The sequence below is a fragment of the Schistocerca serialis genome, chromosome 8, assembly GCF_023864345.2.
Source record: "Schistocerca serialis cubense isolate TAMUIC-IGC-003099 chromosome 8, iqSchSeri2.2, whole genome shotgun sequence".
Classification (NCBI taxonomy): domain Eukaryota; kingdom Metazoa; phylum Arthropoda; class Insecta; order Orthoptera; family Acrididae; genus Schistocerca; species Schistocerca serialis.
The window spans coordinates 316,520,658-316,543,950 of record NC_064645.1 but is presented as its reverse complement, the minus strand read 5'-3'; the positions used below and the strand labels follow the sequence as shown (position 1 = coordinate 316,543,950).

The 23,293-nt window shown below is 43.6% G+C and overlaps 1 protein-coding gene across 1 annotated transcript in view; it reads right to left on the bottom strand.

Annotated features, from left to right (window-relative positions):
* The window catches only part of LOC126416194 (tetratricopeptide repeat protein 12-like), a 125,571-nt gene that overhangs the window by 57,690 nt on the left and 44,588 nt on the right, over positions 1-23,293 (bottom strand). The window contains exons 3-4 of the mRNA XM_050083782.1: positions 22,023-22,171; positions 11,962-12,205 (exon numbers count right to left, since the gene is read on the bottom strand). Of these exons, the coding sequence (XP_049939739.1) occupies positions 11,962-12,205; positions 22,023-22,171 (393 nt within the window). The remainder of the gene's footprint in view (positions 1-11,961; positions 12,206-22,022; positions 22,172-23,293) is intronic.

Below are 23,293 nucleotides of genomic sequence, written 5' to 3'. Positions count from 1 at the left end.
GACCATAATGACAGTGTTGACTCCCTTTGTGCGTTGTTTAGTGAACTTTTCTCCGACGGCTTGGGTTGCGCTTCTAATTTCACTGCGCATGTTGTAGTTAGAGTCCTGTGTGCCAGCGCGCTCACTCGGTCCCGCATGTGTAACACAACGCAGTAGCTGTGGAACTTGTGCATTTGAAAGACATTGGGGTCCTAGAACCCGTGTCTGCCTCACCCTGGGTGTCACCGATAGTGTGTGTTAAGAAACCTAATGGTCGACTCCGCATTTGTGCAGATTTTAAGTCCACAGTGAATCCCCATACTGTTGTTGCTAATTTCCTTTGCCGCAACCTGAGGACATATTTGATAAGTTGGGTGCAGGAAAGTATTTTTCTATGATTGATTTGAGACATGCATACTTCCAGATTCCGCTCGATGACTCGTCGCAGTGCTACTTTGTCATAAACACTCACTTGGGACTGTTCAAGTTTCGCCCACTTCCTTTCAGTTGTGCTTTGGCGCCAGCTATTTTTCAGTCGTATTTGTAGCAATTGTGTGCTACGGTTCCAGGGTGCTCTAATTATCTAGACAATATTGTAGAGTCAGGTCACACCCCTGAAGAACATTTGCAGAACTTGAAAACTTTGTTTAGTGTCCTTTCACAGGCTGGTCTCAAATGTAACAGAAACAAGTGTAAGTTTTTTCAGACTTAGATAGAATACTTAGCCTTGTGATTAATGGACAGGGTATCAACCCCTCACCATCGCATATGTGTGCGATCAGAGACTTGCCGGCGCCTACGAACTTGAAGGAACTCCAATCTGTGTTGGGGAAAAATTACTTATTATATTCACTTCATTCCTAATGCTGCTCAGATAGCAGTGCCTTTGCATCGCCTCCAGCGTAAGAATGTGCCTCTTGTGTGGTCTCCGGATTGTGACGCTGCTTTCCGCCAGATCAAATCTGCGTTGCTCAGTGATCAGTGTTTGGTTCCTATTGATCCCTCCTGGCCTGTGGTTTTGACTGTCAATGCGTCTTCACACGGCATCGGTGCAGTTCTCTCGCATCGCATACATCCGGTTGATCGCCCGATCGCCTTTGCCTCCAAATTGCTCAATTCGGTGCAACAAAACTACTCACAGATAGAAAAGGAAGCTCTAGCTATTGTCTATGGAGTCGCCAAGTTCCATGATTTTTTGTACGGTAGGAAGTTCTATCTGGTTACCGACCACAAGCCTTTGATGTCATTGTTCCACCCATCCTATGAAATTTTGTACTGGCCTACGGCTCGATGTGGCAATGCTGATGGGTTGTCTCATCTTCCTATTGCTCCAGATGACGCCTTTGACTCCTCCGAAGTGTCGTACCTCTACATTGAGTTGCAAGACGCAGTGTTTGCCAATAATTTTCTGTTCGACTACTGTCGTATTGCTTCCATGATGGCCGCCGATGCTTCTCTACGCCTAGTTTTGCAGTACATCCGTATGCAATGGCCGTGTCTGCTTCACAAATTCCTGACCCCCCAGGTTCGGCATTATTTTGCACAATGCCATAGATTGTCAGTTCACCGCGGTGTTCTATTACTCCAAATGAAAAATGATCAATCCCATGTCATGGTGCCGCGTTCTTTGCACTCGGAAATTCTCCGCCTTCTCCATGTTGGTCACTGCGGTATTGTGCGGACGAAACAGCTCGCTCGACGTCATTGCACCTGGATTGGTATTGATAGCGACATTAAAGATTTGCTCACTACTTGTGAGTCTGCTCCCTGCCAACAGTTCTTTGCGTGGCCAACTCCTAATGCACCTTGGCAGCGTCTCCACGTTGACTTTGTGGGTCCGCTCCAGGATGCCCACTGGTTGATTGTTATCAATGTTTACAGCAACTTCCCCTTTGTTGTCCTGGTGGTTTCCACTACCTCAGCAAGTATCATTCGGGCATTGATGTCAATTTTCTGTCTGGAGGGTCTGCCGGAAGTGCTTGTTGCTTGTCTCTGACAACGGCCCCCAGTTTGTCTCCAAGGAATTTGAAACATTTTGTGCTGTCAATAGCATTCGCCATCTGACTACCGCCCCGTTCCACCCGCAGTCGAACGGTGAGGCTGAATGGTTCGTCCAAACGTTCAAGTCACAGATGACTAAGTTGCGTGCTATGCATTCTCACGAGCGTGCTCTTTGGACCTTTTTGTCATCCTACTGCTCCCAGCCATGTGGTACTCACTCCCCGGTTGAATTGCTTCATGGTCGCACCCACAGTTCGCTTTTGCAGTTACTGTGGCCTCCTTCGCCACTCACTTCCGCTGCTTCACCCTCTTTCGGCTTCATGCTGCACACTATGGTCTTCTACAGAGTTTTTAGGAGCAGGTGACGTCGAAAGCAGGCGCACGTCGTTTGCTCGCTCAGCCGTGCTCCATATCTTGTTTCTGGTCCGTCCGGCTTGGTCCAGTGGCTCAGGAACCAGTTACGGTTGTGCCACCTTCTGGTTTCTGCTGCCCCCTCTTTGTCGGCAGATGCTGACTTCTCGCGGTCTCCCTCAGAGTCCGCGCTGCTGCCGCAACTGGTGCGCTCCCCTGGCGCGCCCACTGCGCATGTGCTGTCACTTTTGGCGCGTGGCCAGCACGCCCCTCCTGCACATGGGCCTCAGCCGCCGTTGCTCGTTCCTGCCAGCGGCCACTGCCGTCCATCGGCCTTCCGCCGCAGCCTCCATGCCGGCCGACTGCCATACGCCGCCCCCGAGGCCGTCCTCACCGCCTCTGCCAGCGGCGCTGAGTCCGCCGCTGGCTGAGGCTTCCACCTCGCCGGTCACTCCACCACACACCGCCACCATGGCGTCGCCCCCATTGCCCATGGACGTTGAGCTCTCCCCATCCCCTTCGGGCCTACCTGGGGGTGGTGTGCGGTCTCAGGAGGTTTTTGGTACCGGGTTTTTCCCTCGCTCCCTCACGTGAATGCGTGACCGCAGGTGAGCAGTCATCCCCGGCAGTCCCTCTGTCCGCCCCCTCAGTTGTGCCGCCCCCTCAGTTCTGCCGCCCCCTCAGTTCTGCTGCCCCCTCAGTTCTGCCGCCCCCGGGTCCCTCCTCCCAATGTTGCAAGCCTTATTCCACGACGACGCAACAATTTGGGTTAGAGGGGTGTAGTATCATTGCCACAGATACTACTACAACACCGCGCCAACACAAGGTTGGCAGCCCGTCGTCTGCCGAGCACAGCACACTCTAGCAGGCTGTGCAGCTCAACAGAACTGGAGTTTGCCTCGTTCACTTCTTAGCTAGAATTCAACCTAGGCACACACACTTTCATAATCGTCTCTCAGCCAGTTCTGTTTGCATTGACTCTCTGAGGAGAGCCCATCAGGCTTAGTCCCTGAGAATATTTTGTATTAGTTCATAGCCACAGCTACATCCTACAAACTACTGAAGATAAGTAATTTTCATTGTACTATGTGTTTCTTGAATAATAACAGTGGGCAGTGTGTCGTACCACATATTATTGCAACCTGGACTCCTTCAGCTCCTATCAACTCGACCTCCTATTTATTTGCCTTTAGTAATGGACTGAAAACACCCATGTGTTTTGTGCCTCTAAACAGTGAGACACAATAAACCATTTAGTAGCACATTCAAGAAGTGGACAAAAAATTCTACATGTCAGATACTGAGATTTCTAAATGTATTTATTTCTGAAATAGGTGCAGTCTTAATTCCACAACAACTGAAATTTTTTGGCTGGTATAATATGTAAAATAAAAGAAAGGCAACTCCTCACCTATAAGCGACTGAGGTGTCGTGCGTAGAGACACTCAGCAGAATACGTAGTTACACCAACCTTCAACCTCTTGCCCTTTCTCTAGCAAAAGTACACATGTTCACACACAGAACCACACAGACACCAAAATGCTCACATCCACAGTCAAAAGTGTACTTTTACTGTAGAAAGAGCAAGAGCTTGAAAGCTAGTGTTTTTTTAATCATTTTCACTAACATTAATAAACAATTGCAATTGCTGTATTGCTGCCAGCAAAAAGCCAATAAAAAATAAAAAATAAAAATAAAAAAGATCTGCTCTATACAACCACTCAACATCTCCAATCAGGCAGGACAGTGGTTCAAATCTCTATCCACTCATCCAGATTTAAGTTTTCTGCAATTTCCCTAAACTGCTTAAGGCAAATGCCAGTATGGTTGCTTTGAAAGGTTGTGGCTGAGTGCCTTCCATCCTTCCCCAATCCAAGCCTGTGTTCCATCTATCATGATCTCATCACAGATGGGACCTTAATCCTAAATCTTCCTTTTCACCTCCTACTGCATTCTGGGCACAGGCATTTCCTATCCTATAAAAGTTAGAAGCACGTGTTATATGAGGCCATGTTATATATCAGCAACCAGTAACCAGGTGGGTACACAAATGAATGGCTGCTGCCAAACAGCAGTTAATCCCAAACTCAATTACCAGGCTATTAGTATCTGACAGTTATTTAGATTCCCTGCCTAGCCCAGGTATCAGTAGGGAAAATATGTCCGAGATCCTCTGTGTGTTTACCTCTAGATACCACAGCACAGCTATTGCTAACCAGTCTCTCACCAGTCACTGGACCCTTCAGTTACACACCACTGAATAGCAGAGGGTTGACCTTTCTCGGTTTAGATCTATGATTTGGATTGCCCCCAGGATTGTTGTTAACACTTAAGATGACATTGCTACACTCTGACTTGTTTTGATTATTCATTCACTCTGTGATATCCACTATCATTTACCTCCAGAACAGCCTGTTTCATTCCACCATCTCTAGATTACCACCAGTGCAACTTACCATAACCACACTATAATAACTATGAGCTCCATAGCTGCTTCATGATTTGTGCCACTTGTCTCTTACCGCTTCCAATGATTACAACTATAGATAAAACACAAAAGGCAATAAGAGAGCATAGCACAAGAAAATGTTTTATTATGATTGATAGTTCTTTCAACAATGAAGCTCCCAACAAGAATATATGGGTACAGATACAACACAGCAATACTACAGGCATTCAGCTAAGAAAATCCATTACATATGTTTTTGAGAAGGAAAGTTGCTACTCACAGTATAGTGGAACTGCTGAGTCACAGATCTGCACAACAAAAAGACTCTCACAATTAAAGCTTTTGGCCATTAAGACCTTTGTCAACACTAGATACACACACACACACACACACACACACACACACACACACACACACACACACACACGACTGCAGTCTCAGGCAACTTAAACCACACTGCGAGCAGCAGCACCAGTGCATGATGGGAGTGTCGACTGGGTGGGGATAAGGAGAAGGATGGGGCAGAGTGGGGGAGCTATAGTATCATGGGGCTGGCAGACAGTGAAGTGCTGCAGGTCAGACAGAGGGCTGGGGAGAGGGGGGAGGGAGTAGCGGAAAAGGAGAGAGGCAAAAACACTGGGTGTGGTGGTGGAATAGCAGCTGTGTAGTGCTAGAGTGGGAACAGGGAAGGGGTTGGATGGGGGAGGACGATGACTAACGAAGGTAGAGGCCAGGAGGGTTATGGGAATGTAGGATATATTGCAGGGAACATTCCCACCTCTGCAATTCAGAAAAGCTGGTGTTGTTGGGGAGGATCCATATGGTGCAGGCTGTGAAGTAGTCATTGAAATGAAGGATGTCATGTTCGGAAGTGTGTTTAGCAACAGGGTGGTCCACTTGTTTCATGGCCAAAGTTTGTCAGTGACCATTCATGCTGACAGTTTGTTGGTTATCATGCCTACATATAATGCAGCACAGTGGTTGCAGCTTAGCTTGTAGACTGCATGACTGGTTTCACAGGTAGCCCTGCCTTTGATGGGATAGGTTATGTTAATGACCAGACTGGAGTAGGTGGTGGTTGGAGGATATATAGGACAGGTCTTGCATCTACGTCTATTACAGGGGTATGAGCCATTAGGTAAGGACTGGGAGCAGGGGTTGTGTAAGGCTGACGAGTATATTGGTGGACAGCGGAATACCACTGTGGGAGCGGTGGGAAGGATAGTGGTCAGGACATTTCTCATTTCAGGGCACAAAAAGAGATAATCAAAACCCTGGCAGAGAATGTAATTCATTCGCTCCAGTCCTGGGTGGTACTCAGTTATCAGGAGAATGCCTCTCTGTGGGCACACGGTGGGACTTTGGGAGGTGGTGGGAGACTGGAAAGATAAGGCACGGGAGATTTGTTTCCGTACAAGGATGGAAGGATAATTACGGTCAGTGCAGGCTTTAGTGAGACCCTCAGTATATTTCGACAGGGACTGCCTGTCACTGCAGATGTGATGACCAAGGGTGGCTAGGCTGTACGAAAGGACTTCTTGGTATGGAATGGGTCGCAGCTGTTGAAGTGGAGGTATTGTTGGTGGTTAGTAGGTTGATATTGACGAGGGACTTATGTAGCCAACTTTGATCAACATCTACGAAGGTGGCTTGTTGGATTGACTAGGACCAAGTGAAGCAGATGGGGTAGAAGTTGTTGAAGTTCTGTAGGAATGTGGGTAGGGTGTCCTCACCTTCGATGCAGATAGCAAAGATGTTATCAATAAATCTGAACCAGGTGAGGGGTTTAGGACTCTGGGTTTTTGGGAAGGGTTCCTCTAGAAGGCCCATGAATAGGTTGGCATAGGATGGTGCCATGTGGGTGCCCATAGCCTTACCCTGTTGTAGGTAATCCCTTCAAAGGAGAAATAATTGTGGATGAGGATATAGTTGGCCATGGGGACTAGGAAGGAGATTGTTGGTTTGGAATACATCGGGCCTTCGGAAAGGTAGTTTTCAGTAGCAGTAAGGCCATTGGCATTAGGAATGTTAGTGTACAGGTAGTTGGAATGTAGTGACGAGCAGGGCACCATGTGGTAAAGGGACAGGAACCATGGTGAGTTGGTAGAGGAAATGGTTGGCATCTTTTGTATAGGAGGGTAGGTAACTGGCCACAATGGGGCAACCTGGGTGGTTCGGTTTATGGACTTTAGAAAGCATGTAGATGGTAAGAGTGTGGGGAGTGGTAGGGGTGAGGAGAGAGATGGACTCCAGGGGTAAGTTCTGGGATGGGCCTAAGGATTTGAGTAGTGACTGGAGATCCTGCTGGATTACTGGAATGGGTCACTGTGGCAAGGTTTGTAGGTGGAAGTATCTGACAGCTGGTGGAGACATTCCACCAGGTAATCCTTGCAGTTCAAAACAACAGTGGTGGAGCCTTTGTCTGCAGATAGGATTATAGGGTTGGGATCAGTGTTTAGATGGGGGACTGCGGCTATTTCTGCGGATGTAAGGTTAGTTTGCATGTTGAGGGAGCTGGGGAATGATGGTGAGGCAAGATTTGAGGTTAAGAAATTCTAGAAAGTTAACAGGGGGTGGTTTGGGGGCAGTGGGGGTAGATCACAGTTGGATCGAGGAGTGAATTGAGTTAGGTGAGGTTCAATATTGGTATTTGGTTTAGTCTGATTGGTAGGGTTGGCGGCAAAAAAGTGTTTCCACTGTAGGGACCAGGAGAAGGAGAGAAGATCTGTAACAAGTCCCGCATGATTGAATTTGGAAGTGGGGCAAAAGGTGAGGCCATTGGAAAGGACTGATATTTCTGTGGGGCTAACTTCTGGAGGAAAAGTTCATGACTGTGTTGCAGGTCTGTTTACGTTCTATATTCTGTGTGCTGGTGTGAGGGAGTTTCGGAGGATGGGGTATGTCGCCCTTCTTCCCATTTATCCACTCTCAGACCTGCTACTTACAGTAATATATACATTTTTATTAATTATTCTTTACTTTGATCCTTGTGACTTCTCAATAATTTTAGTGAGTTTTCACCTTTCGCTAGCGTTGACTCCATCAGATTTCATCTTGTTTCCCCCTTTTGCATCCATTTCATCCTTTTCGTGAATTTTCACACATATTTGTGTGTGTTTTTGCGAAATTTTTTGGGCGTAATTCTACATTACCTATATAATTTTTCACTTTTTTCCACCACCATCGATCCTTGCTCCTTCCATCTACGTCAATACAGGAAAGTTTCCTTACCCCTGGCCAGATCCCAGACCCATATAGTGCTCCTGCATTGTTTCTTGGCTCTTGAAATCCCCCCTAATGGCCTTACCATCAAATTACCCATCTCTGGCTACCACCCCTCCTTCCAAAATGACCTCCACCTGTTCATATTCTGCCAGTCCTTAACCCTCACCAACACAGTCCTGCAAAACCATATCACCAAACCCAAACCTCCTTGCAGTACCTTCTCTCCATCCGCAAAATTCTCCTGCTATGCAATCCCAAATTCCCGGAACTCATGACATTGAAACTCTTGCCCTGCAGGAACTTGAGCAACATGCACAATGCCACCTCAAAAAGCTCTCCATTCTGCTCACTTCCTGCTCCCGCCTTGGAGTATCACTGTCCACCACCTCTACAACAACCTCCAAACCTCCCCCACATCCCCCCATAGCTGACAAACCCTGTCTTGCAGACCTACCACACTTACTCCATCCTCCAAAACTCCCTCGCATCACCACACAGAATCCAGACCCTAAACAGACCCGCAACATAGTCATGAACCTTTCCTCCAGAAGTTAGCCCCACAGAAATATCAGTCCTTTCCAAAGGCCTCACCTTTTGCCCCAATTCCAAATTCAATCATGCAGGACTTGTTAAAGACCTTCTCTCCTTCTCCCGGTCCCTACAGTGGAAACACTTTTTTGCCGCCAACCCTACCAATCAGACTCAACCAAGGCCAATATTGAACCTTGCCTACCCCAGCTCACACCTTCATCCAACCATGATTCACCTCCACTGCTCCCAAATGAGCCCCTGTTTAATTTTCCAGAATTTCTTAACCTCAATCCCTTCCTCACCATCATCCCCCATGCAAACTAACCTTACATCCGCAGTAAGAGCCATAGTCCATCATCTAAAAACTGATCCTGACCTTACAATCCTATCTGCACACAAAGGCTGCACCACTTGTTTTGAACACCAAGGATTACCTGGTGGAAGGACTCCACCACCTGTCAAATACTTCCAGCTACAAACCTTGCCACAGTGATCTCATTCCAGTAATCCAGCAGTATCTCCAGTCACTATTCAAATCCTTAGGCCCATCACAGAACCTCTCCCTGGAGTCCATGTCTCTACTCACACCTACCAGTTCCTGCACTCCTACCTTCTACGTGCTTCCGTAAGTCCACAAACCTAACCACCCAGGACGCCCCACTGTGGGCAGTTATGGGGCCCCCACTGAGAGAATCTCTGCTCATGTAGACCAACACCTTCAACCTATTACCCAGAACCTACCCTCCTATATAAAAGATACCAACCATTTCCTCCTCTGACTGTCCACAGTTCCTATCCCTTTACCACACAGTGCCCTGCTTGTCACTACTGATGTGACCTCCCTGTACACTAACATTCCAAACACCCCTGGCCGTACAGCTGTTGAACACTACCTTTTTGAATGCCCGATGGGCTCCAAAGCAACAACCTCCTTCCTAGTGGTCCACAGCTCGTGGTCCTGTGGCTAGCGTTGCTGCCTCTGGATGATGGGGTCCTGGATTCAATTCCCGGCCAGATTGGGGATTTTCTCTGCCCAGGGAGTGGGTGTTTGTGTTGTCCTCATCATTTCATCCTCATCATCATCATCATCATCATCATCATCATCATCATCATCATTTGTGACAGTGGTCAGATTGGACTATGTAAAAACTGGACCGCGTAAAAATTGGGACTTTGTATGGGCACTGATGACCACGCAGTTGAGCGCCCCACAAACCAAACATCATCATCCTTCCTAGTTGCCATGACCAACTATATCTTCACCCACAATTACTTGTCCTTTGTAGGGATTACCTAGAAATAAATCTGGGGAACAGCTATGGGCACCCGCATTGCACCATTCTATGCCAACCTATTCATGGGCCATCTAGAGGAACCCTTCCCAAAAAACCAGAGTCCTAAACTCCTCACCTGGTTCAGATTCATCTTTGCTATCTGCATCGAAGGTGAGGACACCCTATCCACATTCCTACAGAACCTCAACAACTTCTCCCTCTTTTGCTTCACCTGGTCCTACTCAACCCAACAAGTCACCTTCCTAGATGTTGACCTCCACCTCAAAGATGGCTACATCAGTACCTCCGTCCATATCAAACCTACTAACCACCAGCAATACCTCCACTTCGACAACTGGCACCCGTTCCATACCATGAAGTCCCTTCTGTACAGCCTAGCCACCCATGGTCGACGTATCTGCAGTGAAAAGCAGTCCCTCTTTAACATACCAAGGGTCTCGCTAAGCAGTCACTCTTGTAATATACCGAGGGTCTCACTAAGGCCTTCACTAGCCATAATTATCCTCCCAACTTTGTACAGAAACATATCTCTCATGCCATACCTTTCCAGTCTTCCACACCTCCCAAAGTCCCACCATCTGACCACAGAGGAGCACTCTCCTTGTAACTCATTACCACCCAGGAATGGAGCAACTGAATTAAATTCTCTGCTAGGGTTTTGATTATCTCTCATCATGCCCTGAAATGAGAAATGTCCTGCCCAGTATCCTTCTCAACCTTCCCACAGTGGTATTCCACCATCCATCAAAACTACACAATATACTCGTCCATCCTTACACAATCCCCACTCCCAATCCCTTACCTAATGGCTCATACCCCCATAATAGACCTAGATGCAAGACCTGTCCCATACATCCTCTAACCACCACCTACTATACAGTCTGGTAACTATCATCACCTATTCCATCAAAGGCAGGGCTACCTGTGAAACAAGTCATGTGGTCTACAAGCTAAGCTGCAGCCACTGTTCCACATTCTATGTAGGCATGACAACCAACAAACTGTCTGCATGAATGGCCAATGACAAACAGTAGCCAAGAAACAAGTGGACCACCCTGTTGCTGAACATGCTGCCGAACATGACATCCTTCATTTCAATGACTGCTTCACAGCCTGCACCATATGGATCCTCCCCACCAACACTAGCTTTTCTGACTTGCACAGGTGAGAACTTTCTCTGCAATACATCCTATGTTCCCATAACCCAGCTGGCCTCAACCTTCGTTAGTCACTGTCCTCACTCCTCACCCATCCAGCCCTTCCCTGTTCCCATTCCAACACTACAAAGCCACCATTCCACCACCACACCCAGTCATTTTATTTCTCTCCTTTTCTGCTACTTCCCCTTCCCCCTCCCCACCTCTCGCCTGCTCTCCATCTGACCTGCAGCATTTCACTGTCCACCACCCCCACGATACTATCCCACCCCCTCCCTGCTCCATCCTCCTCCTTACCCCCACCCAGTCGCCACTCCCATTACACACTGGCACTGCTGCTCGCACTGTGGTTTAAGTTACCTGAGACTGCAGTCATGTGTCTGAGTTGCGTTTGTGTGTGTGTGTGTGTGTGTGTGTGTGTGTGTGTGTGTGTGTGTGTGTGCGTGTGTTGTGTCAAGTGTTGATGAAGGCCTTACTGTCTGCCAGCCCCATGATACTGTCGCTCCCCCACTCTGCCCCATCCTTCTCCTTATCCCCACTCAGTCAACACTCCCATCATGCACTGGTGCTGCTGCTCACAGTGTGGTTTAAGTTGCCTGAGACTCCAGTCGTGTGTGTGAGTTGCGTTTCTGAGTGTGTGTGTGTGTGTGTGTGTGTGTGTGTGTGTGTATCTAGTGTTGACAAAGGTCTTAATGTCTTAATGGCCAATAGCTTTAATTGTTAGAGTCTTTTTGTTGTGCCTATCTGCGACTCAGCATCTCTGCTATATAGTGAGTAGCAACTTTCCTTCTCATAATTGTTACATTTCATCCTGGATTTTCCATTGTTTGATTCATTACTTAAGTTTAGGTCATAAGCTGTTTCAGTGTGATCTGAGATTTGTGACACAATTTCAGCACTGCAAGTTAGAAAAGAATGACTATGAACATCACATAACTGACTTATACAGGTCTCCTTAAAACTGCAGTAGTACCTGTAATGATGTTTCCACTGTTTGGATGGCGCTCCCTAGCTTCACGCAAGCATTCTGCTTTTTCTTCAGTCTGCTCAAGAAAATGATGTGCTTTAGCCTTCAGCAGCCAGGCTCGTAAATTATCTCTGTTTACTCTTAGTGCCCATTCACAATCATCAACTGCACGTGAATACAGACCGAGCTTAAGTAAAGTTGTTGCACGATTTGTATAGAGGATCCCACTATCTTTTACCTGATCAATTGCCTGCAAAACATACAAATTATGGTCAATTTAATCAATATCAAAATTTTGCAGGCGTACAGGATGTAGTCAAATGGCTTTTCCTGCTTATAGTAAACCCAATGCTTCATCCCCATCTGTGAAAAACATCTTTGAAGGGAATTGTGGCATAGACTGAGTACAATGAATCAAGCCTATGACAATGAACGACAGCAATGGTGTTTTTACGTATTGTTAAGAGTAGTTCAAAGATGGCCCTAATGGAAATATTTGAAATCAATAAACATGACACAGAATACCGGCTTAGTCTTAAACCAGTAACCCCTCCACTCCTGGTTCTTTGAAGAATCAAACTTCCATGGATAAAGCACCTCTACTTTAAGAAAAACTAGTTTTTCACACATCTCAGTGTTTCTGACATAGTATCTCCTGAATTGTACTGTAAAACGATATAACACATGTGGATACTGCGTGTTGTGAATAGAATTAGTAGTAAAGAAATAATAAATTAAAATGTCATACCTGGCACTGAAGTTTTACAGCATGAATAGTGAAAATGTAGTATGTGATAAACTTTTTTCCTTTCATTATTTTGTGCGGGTTGTCAGCATGACAAAGTTTCAGCCTAATTATAACCTTTTATGTGTGTGTTCCGCCACTGCTTGGCAAGCAGATTTTTTTATCTATTAATTAAATAATAAAGTTCAGTAAGGTTTGAAAAGATGTGTAAAATTTTGTTGAAGCTAAATAAGTGCTCATATTCTCAAATATTGGTTGAATATAGCCTGGGTAATTTGCACACTATGAGTTACACTGCTTGTATTAGGCAACAATCTGGAACATGAGCTTGAAAAATAACTTTTGGATTGTCAAAATTTTAATGAAATGGTCATAAACCATTTTGCAGTGCAGAATTGGCGATGATCTGATTTCATCCATAAGCACATGAATTAAGATAAGCAAAACACGCATTAATAGGTGACAAGTATGTAAATGTTTTGTTATCACTCTAAATAGCAACCTTACATTAACTGAATTGATAACAACCAATAATTAAGTATTACAGAGAAAACATAAATCACATTCATCTTAATTTACAATATTCTGGAAGCAAAGGCATACAAGAGCATACAGACTTTTACAAATAGTGATATAAAGTTTATCATTTATATCAACCTGTTATTCTAACATACAAATGGGCTGAAAATTGAGGTTATTTTGAATGGTTTGATATGTTATATGCCAAAGATAATAGCTGATGATTTGTAAGGGTTTATTGTGAGTTAGTTGAATTTGATGGAGGTTTGTATCTGAGGCAGTACCCAGAATTGCAATCCATAAAGTCAGGTAAAACTATTGTTTTCTTGAGCATCAACTTGATATGTATTGATAATGCACATCCTTTAAACATTGACTTGTGCTGAAGTATGTGATCTGTTGCTATTGGAAATTGTGGTATTTGTCAATGGAAGTGGGTTGTTGTCCAATTTGATTTGCCTTACTGTTGATGTCACTGGCACATGAATTCGATGTCCCATGTTTTCGTGGGATTAATTTTTATTTTCCAGAGATTGTATCAATGTGTGATTTTTTTCTAGGTGACGAATCAGGTTTGATATGATATAGTTGAAGTTTTTATGTGAGTTGAATACTGTGGTACCATCTGCAAATAATACTATTTTGTTGTTTGGTTTGGTTGAAATATTGTTAATGTAAATAGAGTACAGGATAGAGTCTAGCACAAAGCCTTGTGGGACCCCAGCTTCTATTGTCTTTAGGGTAGTCTGAGATTTGTTTACTTGAACATAGAATAGAATTTACATTGATAGATATGATGAAGGATGTGGATTACGTGCAGTGGACATCCATGGATGTAAAGTTTATACGACAGTACTGCTGAAGGGTTCTTCTATGTCTGATACTACTAGACAAGCACTTTGTCTATTTGTCTACTTGCTTTTGATCTAAGGATCTCATCGACTATTGAGACCACTTGCTGCATTGTTCTATGTGAGTTTTGGAAACCAGCTGTTCAGGACTCATTATGTAACTGCCATAGAAGAACATGTGGTGAGAGGATAGAATAATTTTTCCAAATATTTTGCTGAGGAAATTTAAAAGGGATATTGGTCTATGGTCCTGAGGAAATACGGGATCTTTGTTAGGTATGGATAACCTTTGCCATTTTCCATTGGAAGGGAACGTAGTTTAGTTTAAGAAAACAATTGTGAATGGTGGCAAGATAAGTTATTGCTATGGGCAGAAGTTTCTTTAACTGGGGTGATCGAATGCCATCCTGGCCTGAAGATTTTGTGCTGCCAATTGTTTTAACAATGGAGACGACAGCTTCTTTGTTTGTAAGTGATAATTATGCAACAGGTCTTCTTCTTAATAAGTGATGTAGTGTTCCAACCTTCTGCTTCATCATCTTCTGTATTGTTGTTTCAAAATTGTAGTTCTAAGGAGTTGGCTATGGTTTCAGCTATGTGTTGTGGTAAGTAGACTAATGCACTGGGTCCATGAATCAGTCTGTGCTGTTTTTTAATTAGTTTCCATAGTTTGTCTGAGTTATTTTGCAGCTTCTGTGATTTGTCATTCCTGGTCAGCTGGAGACTGTTTTGGAGTTCTTTAGATAGGTCTTCCACAATTCTTTTCATCTAACTTTGGCTCAGAAGGGGGTAAACTATACTGCCAGAAAAGTCTTTGGTTACTTACCTAATAGCATCAAAAGTCTGACAGATAGCCATATAGCATTTAAAAGGAAATTAAAAGAATTTCTAAATGGCAACTCCTTCTACTCATTAGATGAATTTTTAGATATAGTAAGTGGGTAATTTCCCCACCCCACACACAAACGAAATAAGTTCCATGTAATATTTTGTGTAATGTAATATCTTGTATAGACACTTTTTATTAACCTGATACATTCCACATCATTACGAAGTGTCGTATTCATGATCTATGGAACAAGTACAAATCTAAACTAATCAATGGAATCATGGTACAGTTGCCATCTTTTACAAAATCTGTGTTTTGATTGTATGAGAAATTGTACCTCTGGAGGGAGATCTCATCATCTATTTGTTAATATGGTTTTGCATTTTGAGGTACTGTAGCATACATTGACAGTTTTCATGAACTTGTCTATGACAGTGTTGATTTCTGTATTCCTTGTTAAGTTTTGGATTTCTTGTTTGTGGTGCTAGACTAATTATTGCTTGTGTTTTGGCCAATCAGTGGTTCAGATGAATGGAGATCTTTGTGCATCAGCATAAGCCATGTTGGTTGGATCCAGACAACAGTTGTCTCATACTCCAGCTAAGTAATTTGATTTGGTTACAGTATATTGCCCATCGATGTTTTTGAGTAGCAATATATTCAAAATATCTGGACAACAAATTCCTCTAAAGTGGTAGTGTGTTTGTTCATTTGGAGCAACAAATGTAATATTGTCATTATTTTCTATGTATTCCAGTAGAATTCTTCTGTTTCTGTGCGAAGTTTGGCAGCCCCAGGTTTTATGTTTGCTGTTTGGGTCACCACCAATGATAAATTGATTTGATGTCATAAACAAAGTTTCCAGGTCTGGTGAGAGGAGAGGATTGGTTGGCTGATGGTAAGCTGCTGAGAGGATAGTGAGAATATGGCCTAAGTGTGTTTCTATTGCAGCAGCTTCATTATTGTTTGGAACGGGAGTGGAAATTCAATGGTAGGAGATGTTTTTGATGAGGACTAGAATTCCTCTACAGGGGCAAGTAGTTTCTAACAGTAAAATCTATTGCAGGCTTGAGGTGAGTTTCTGATATCAGTGCAATGATTTTTGTATGATTATTTTGTATCATCACTGAAGTAATTTATACCTGTTGATACTATTATAATAATGCATCTGCAACACTATTGAGTTGTACTGCCATACAAACTATTTCAAATAGTGTTGGTATATTGAATTGGTGCAAAACACTTGCTAAGTCTAATAGGTGCTTGGAGAGTTCCAGATTGGTTGGTAAGAATGACAGTGTACGATTGGGTTGAGCTGGCAGGATTTGTTGTGATAGTTTCTGATGAGGGTAAGGATATCACTGTGTTGTGGCTGGAGTGGGTTGCTGATGGGCAGCAGTAAGTGTTTCCTGCTGGGCAGTGTGGAATACATGTTGGTGGGATGTTGGAGTCTGTTGGGTAGTGACAGATTGTCCCTACCAAGCAGAAGAGGACAGAACAGGATCTGTTGAACAATTATTTTCTGCAACAGGTTGATGTAGGGGGGTTTTCAGGAGCTGCTTTTTGTTTAATATCAGAAAGTTTGCTAAGTTGGCTCATGGGAGTGGCTGAGGACCATTTGCTGTTTGTTTCTTCTTCTTATTGTTGAGGCTTCCTGCAGTTTTAGTCTTGCAGGGCATTGTTTGTAGTTTGCATCATTGTCTCCAATGCAATTACAGCATATAGCTACAGTTTTTGCTGGTTTGGAGCAGAGTTTTGTTAAGTAGTTTCCAGCACGCTTGACACATTTTAGTTTCCTACACATCACTTCTGGGGCCATGACAGAATTTTTGACACTGGTAACACAGGGTTATCTCTGATACTTTGCAGTAGGATTCTATTATACATGACATGTGGAGAACATATCTCTTTTCATAGATTTCCTTTGCGTTTGGGGTATTCAAAATTTATGCTATGTATAATTGTCATTTGGAATGAATTACTTTGCTGCTTTGACATCATTATTGAACATTCGGATGACTGACTGCACTTGAAAACTTTTTCTAGTAGTGCCTTCATGCAAGTCATCTAATGGAACATCATAAAGAAGTTCCCTGAGTGTGACTATGAAGAACTGTTTTGATTGTAAATCATAAGTGTGGTATGGTATTTGCTTGGTCCAAAAATATTTCAGGATGTTATTGGTAAACTGTTGGGTTGTCAAATTGATATCTTATGTTTCCCTCTTTGTGGGAGCATGTGAAACTGTCTTTTAAAAGAGATTTGAGCTCTTTTATTATGTCAATGTAGCCTGCAGTTTGGTAAGTTATAAAAGGAGGCACTTGGTTCTCCATTTATTGTTCTGTATGTGGCATAGTGGATTCATGGTCCTCAACATATACTAGGTTGTTATGGAATCCATTCTGAGTATGAATGAATAAAACATAGCACTGGTCCATTTCACTTTCTTCTTCAGTTTCTAGCAGTTGCCTCAGAGGGAGAACAGTCTGCAAAGCTTCTTTGAATGCTGTGTTTAATAACTGTTTCTTTTTAGAAGAGCAGCAGGATTAGTGATTTTGGAGTCTGTATGTGGTATTTAGTGAATGTGCGTTGTTGCATGACCCTTTTAATGTGGGGCCCTGTGAGGAGATTGGTTTGATGCTCTGGCTTTAGTTGATTTGCCTTGATGCTGGAATGGTGTGGGAGGAGGCATTACCACCAAGCTGGACTGAAGGGGTGCTGAGCCCATGTCATTGGCACCCTTAGGTTAACCACAGTTCACCAGCCCTGAACTACACAGCTGCATGTCACTGAGAAGTGCCAAGGGTCCCGGATTGAATAAGTCCCTGTTCTCGGAGGGGTGGGGTTGGGAGTACTCTGCTCAGCTACACCTTGTTGGCAGTGAACAGTTCAGATGTCCAAAGAAATTTGTTGGTTTTATGAAGGAGAATGTGATGATTTGTGGTATGATTTGACAGAAGGGGAAGAATGAGATGGATATGGGAAGTCCACACTTGACAAACTTGCTGGCGTGAAGCCTCAACATGACTGGCACCTTGATGGATCTCTTCTGATTCCATAATCTCTAGTCTCACAGCACATGCATCTGTGCCAAACAGGTGCATTTCTTCTTTGCTCAACTCCATATGTGAAGAAAACGAGTAACCTGGCTGAAGTATTAAGAAGCTAGACAAGTTTCAACAGAGAAAAGGGATGATGCTGAGTTCCCTTCCTGCTGGGACGTCAAGATGGAAATGTTGTACCAGTTTTTGCTGGGATTAAGCATCACATTAACTTTAAAGTGGTGAGCAAGATAAAATGTCAGGCACGCATGGCACTTTTGAGAAAGAGGATTCAAGATATGCATCACAGGCTAGATGGGATAACCAGGAAGCTCTTACTCCTCCGCTTGTGTGTGGCAGGCTCCTTAGCAGGTGAAGATTTGGGCTGGATAGACAGTGCCTCTTGGTCACTAGTGGGGTACACCATGAAGAATGTCTCACAATGCCAGTTTATGATGTTTGACCACATGAGTAAGAAAGCACAGCAGATGGAGGACACTCATACTGTGATCAACCTAAGTGGTAAGAAATTTTATGACACAGCTCTGAAGGCACTCAGCAGGGTGCCCCTAGAAATGTGCCCATTTCAGATTCCATTAGTGCAGTGGCACAAGTATCCAACACACGTCCACCAAATTTGGCAGTCCTTGCACTCAAGAGGCTCTGGGAAGAATGTGGAACCATGGTGTGGCCAGCAGACAAAGGAAACTCCACAGTCATTTTGCAGCAGGCTGATCATGATAAGAAAGTGAGAGAATTTCTGGAGGATGCCACACACAGACTTTTGGAATGTGACCCTACAGATAAAGTGGACGAGAAGACCAGGGCTCTCTTGAAGGAAATGGGTATGTCTGACAAGATTATCAAACAGTTACAATCGAGAGCACCAGTTCCACCTACAGTATATGGGCCACCAAAGGTACACAAAGATGGTGTGCCACTCCACCCAATTATCATCAAAACTGGTGCATCAACATACCCAACAGCCAAGAACTTGAATAAACTGCTGTTCCCATATGTGGAAAGGTACTCACCATGTCCACAAACTGGAGGAGTTCTTGCAACGTCTCAAGCAACTACATATCACAAGATCTAATATAATGGTCAGTTCTGATGTGGTATCCCTGTTCAGTAAGGTACCACTGAGAGACTAATTGGAACTGATTGCAGAGAAATTTAATGATGTTTCCTTGGACCTCTTCCAGCATACACTGACCTCAACTTGTTTTCTTCATGGGAGAAATATTGTGAGCAGACAGAAGGTGTAGCCAAGGGCACAGTGGTTGCCAGTTTGGTCATGGAGAATTTGAAGAGGAGGCATTAGAGATGGCTAGATACAAACCCATGTACTGCTGCAAGTATGTTGTCAATACCTTTCTTATCTGGCATCTTAGCAGGGACAGGCTCAATGAGTTTCTGGAACATCTTAGCTCATGCCACCCAAAAAATATTAAGTGCACCACTGAACTGGAAAAGGATGGCCAGTTACCATTTCTGGATGTACTTGTAAAAATGATAGCAGATGGGTTGTTTGGTCACAGTGTATATTGCAAACCTCCAAACAATGATTTATATCTGCAAGCCAGCAGCTGTCAGTCTCTAGGCCAGAAGATGTTGGTTTGCAGGGCACACACTTTGTCAGACCCAGGTAAGTGGCAGCAGAAATAGAGTATCTACAATCAGTGTCCAGAAAAAATGGATATGCAGCCAAACGGATGCAGAAGGTCCTTCAACCAGCCCCTTTGCCACACAATCCAGAAGAAGAGCGAGATGAAGCAAAGACTGTGGTGTGCCTCCCCCATGTGGGATCTGTTTCTGACAAAATCAGCAGAATTATCAGGAAGAATACGATCAAGTGTGTGGTCTATCTACCTACCAAGAGTACAGGAAAATGTGAAAGATGGCCTGACTACAAAAAACCAGCAATTTATAATACGCCTTGCCAATTTGGCATGTCATAAATTGGCCAACCAATTAGTTATGTGGACAACATACACAAAGAACATCAAAGGTAAAGTCAGCTAAGACAGGCAACTAAATCAGTCATTGCTTAGCACCGTCGGGAACGCAATCATTCCATGAACGATGATGAAATACATGTTGTGGCACAGACCTCCATATACCACTGTAAGAGACTGTATAGACATATAGGTAATGGAAAACCTCATGAATCTTGATGTTGGGTACCGACTCAATAGAGCCTGGGATCCTGCGCTGGAATCACTGAAAACGCAGTTGGGGGCAGCAGCAGAATTCTACAAAAAGAACTGAGAATTTGAACAATGGGAATGAACCCCTGACCGAGCACCAGCTGCATCAGTCAGCAGGGGAATCACCTACAACCATACCAGACCCAAATGGAACACGAACACATGGATGTGTGCACCGGACCAAAGACGAAACACAAGTGCTCGGCCTAGCACACCGACCCATAGAGAGAATGCCTAAGAACGTTTCTAGTGGGAGAAAACCACAGAGAAAAACACCTAGTACTGCGCCACACCAAAAATGGAATGCCAGCACCTGGGCAGGTGTACAAGACTGAAGACAGAACACCAGAGCTTGGTCAGGTGCACGGAAGTGAATAGGAAACACCTAGGGACAACTCTAATGAAAGTGGACTGCAGAAGGAACACCTGTAACCACATGGGACTAAAAATACAATGCTACCACACATGTGGGTGTTCAGTGGACCAAAGATAAAACACCAGCACTCAGCCTGGCACACTGGCCCAATGAGGGAATGCTTAGACTGCTTCTAGTGGGAGCAGACCACAGATGGAACACCTAGCACCGCACCAGGCTGAAAAGGGAATGCCACCACATGGACAGGTGCACCAGATTGAAGACGGAATGCCAGTGCTTCATCTGGTGAATCAGACTGAGGAGGGAATGCTTGAGCATGCTTCTAGTGGGAGCATACCACAGACAGAACACCAGACTGCAAACAGAATGTCTGTGCATGGGCAGCTGCACCAGACTGAAGAGAGAATGCCAGCACTCAGTCTGATGCAACAGACTGAAGAGGGAATGCCTGAGAATGCTTCTAGTGGGAGCAGACCACAGACAGAACATCTGGTACTGCACCGGACCAAAAATAGGATGCCAGTGCATGGAACTGAAGACAGATTGCCAGCACTTAGCCTGGTGCACTGGAATGAAGAGGGAATGCCTAAAGACACTTCTAGCAAGAACAGACTGCAGAGGGAATACCTGCAACTATATCAGACCAAAAATGGAATGCTTGACAGGGACGGGTGCACCGGATCAAAGACAGAATGCCAAAACTTGGCCTGGTGCTACAGACCACAGAGGGAGCACCTAAGGACACTTCTAGCAGGAGTGAACTGCAGGCAGAATGCCTGGAACTGACCATGGAAGCCTTAAGTATAAATATCCATTCCACTCAACAAGCAATCTCAAGTAGCACCAGGTGAAGATAACGAGTAATGTTGTCAAAATATTGTGCACAAACAACGCTGATATCTGGCAGATACCTAACACCTCAATATGCTAAAACTGTGATACTTTCCTTTACAAACACCATATATCTCATTATTTTTTCTATCTTCTGTATTAGTGACACCTGTGTAAGTTACATGTCATTTCATCTGTGGTTGTGTCATCCAGTTGTGACGTGATGATGCCCTAAGAAGCCAAAAGCAAGTTCGTGATTAAATAGATAACATTTTGCAGAACATCAGAAAAGTGTTTCCTATGTAATATTATTGGTGAAGCAGTGACAGAAAATTCAGTTAATTAACAGAATACTGTTTCTTACTATTCACTGTAACACAGCGGTGATTCATCATGCACTAGCATCATTAATCACTATTCAGAAAAAGCAGAAAAAGTTTGTTCTATTCAGTTAGCTTTATTGAGATATTTATTTTGCTAGCAAGTGGAATTGAGACGACAACCAAAATGACACTATGATCAGTAATAAGATAAAAATACAATAAACAGTGGATACAACCCCTACCATAACACCAGTGTTACTGAGTTTGGCAGGTTAAAGTGTTCAAAGATGTACATTAACTAGAATATTACAGCACTTCATTGCTATTTGAATAAAAATGTACCTTGTTGTATAAATCTAAAGCCTTTGCATAATCCTTTTCACCAAATGCAGCATTAGCTTGTTTCTTAAAGTTGTCGGCTATTTCCCTGCGCTGTCTTCTATCTTCAGCACGTTTTTTGGCATCTTTTTCTGTAATTGCCATGAATGCTTCTGTCAAAACAAACCCAACGTGTTAGTTTCATTTATTTTGTGGTAACTCATTTACTTTTTTAGACTCCCTCCCTCCCTCCCTCCCTCCCTCCCTCCCTCCCTCCCTCTCTCTCTCTCTCTCTCTCTCTCTCTCTCTCTCACACACACACACACACACACACACACACACACACACACATTCACACACAAATAATCAACTGCTTTTTTATTTTTCTTTAATTTGTTTAGTTGCCTTACGGCAGCACAAGACTTCTCTACTCAATTTGCTTTTAATGCTGAGCAAAATTTGACAAAACAGGCAGAGAAATCATTGTTAGGTAGAGTCACAGAGTAATATTATAGCACATGAGGTCTCCATATGGAATGAGAAAATGTAGTACATTTCCAGGACAGTTACTGGCACAGACACTGGACATAATTAACTGAAAAATCACTGTTTGTGGAGAGTTTAAAACTGATTTTTGGTTAGATAGTTCTGAGCACCTCGACTTGTTGGTGTCCAGTTCTGGATTATTTTCCACATCAAAATTCCCTATGATGATTGGAGGACACAATGTAGACCCAAGATACTGCACTGATTTATCTATGAAACTAATGGCCAATGGTTTATCTTAACACGATGGACAAATGTTAACAATAAAATTTATTGACCAGTTAGATACATATCATAGGAGAAAAGTATTGTGTCACAGAATCATAAGCAATGACTCAATAACAACATTTAGAGAGAAATTATGGAAAGAATGCTGGGGAGAAATTTATAAAGCAAGCACTGGGTGGAAAATTTTTATCTTTTTTTTCAACAAATTCCAACATCAGTTCAAGTCTATTTTCCTGTAAAATAAATAAGGACAAAACTGAGCAGAAGCAATGATAAGGGGTTGATTAAAGTATCTTGTGCTAGGAAGAGAGAACTCTATGTAATTCAGCGAAAAAGCAGTAATCAAATTTTGAAACTCTATTACACCAGCATTGTAAATCTTACACTGTGTCCCCAGTAACTAAGTTAAAAAATAAAACTTCAAGAATAAGACAATAACAATTGCAGCACACACAGGAGTATTCAAACTGTAGAAAACGAATAATATATGAAACCCATCTAAGTAACTCGAATATTGCTTT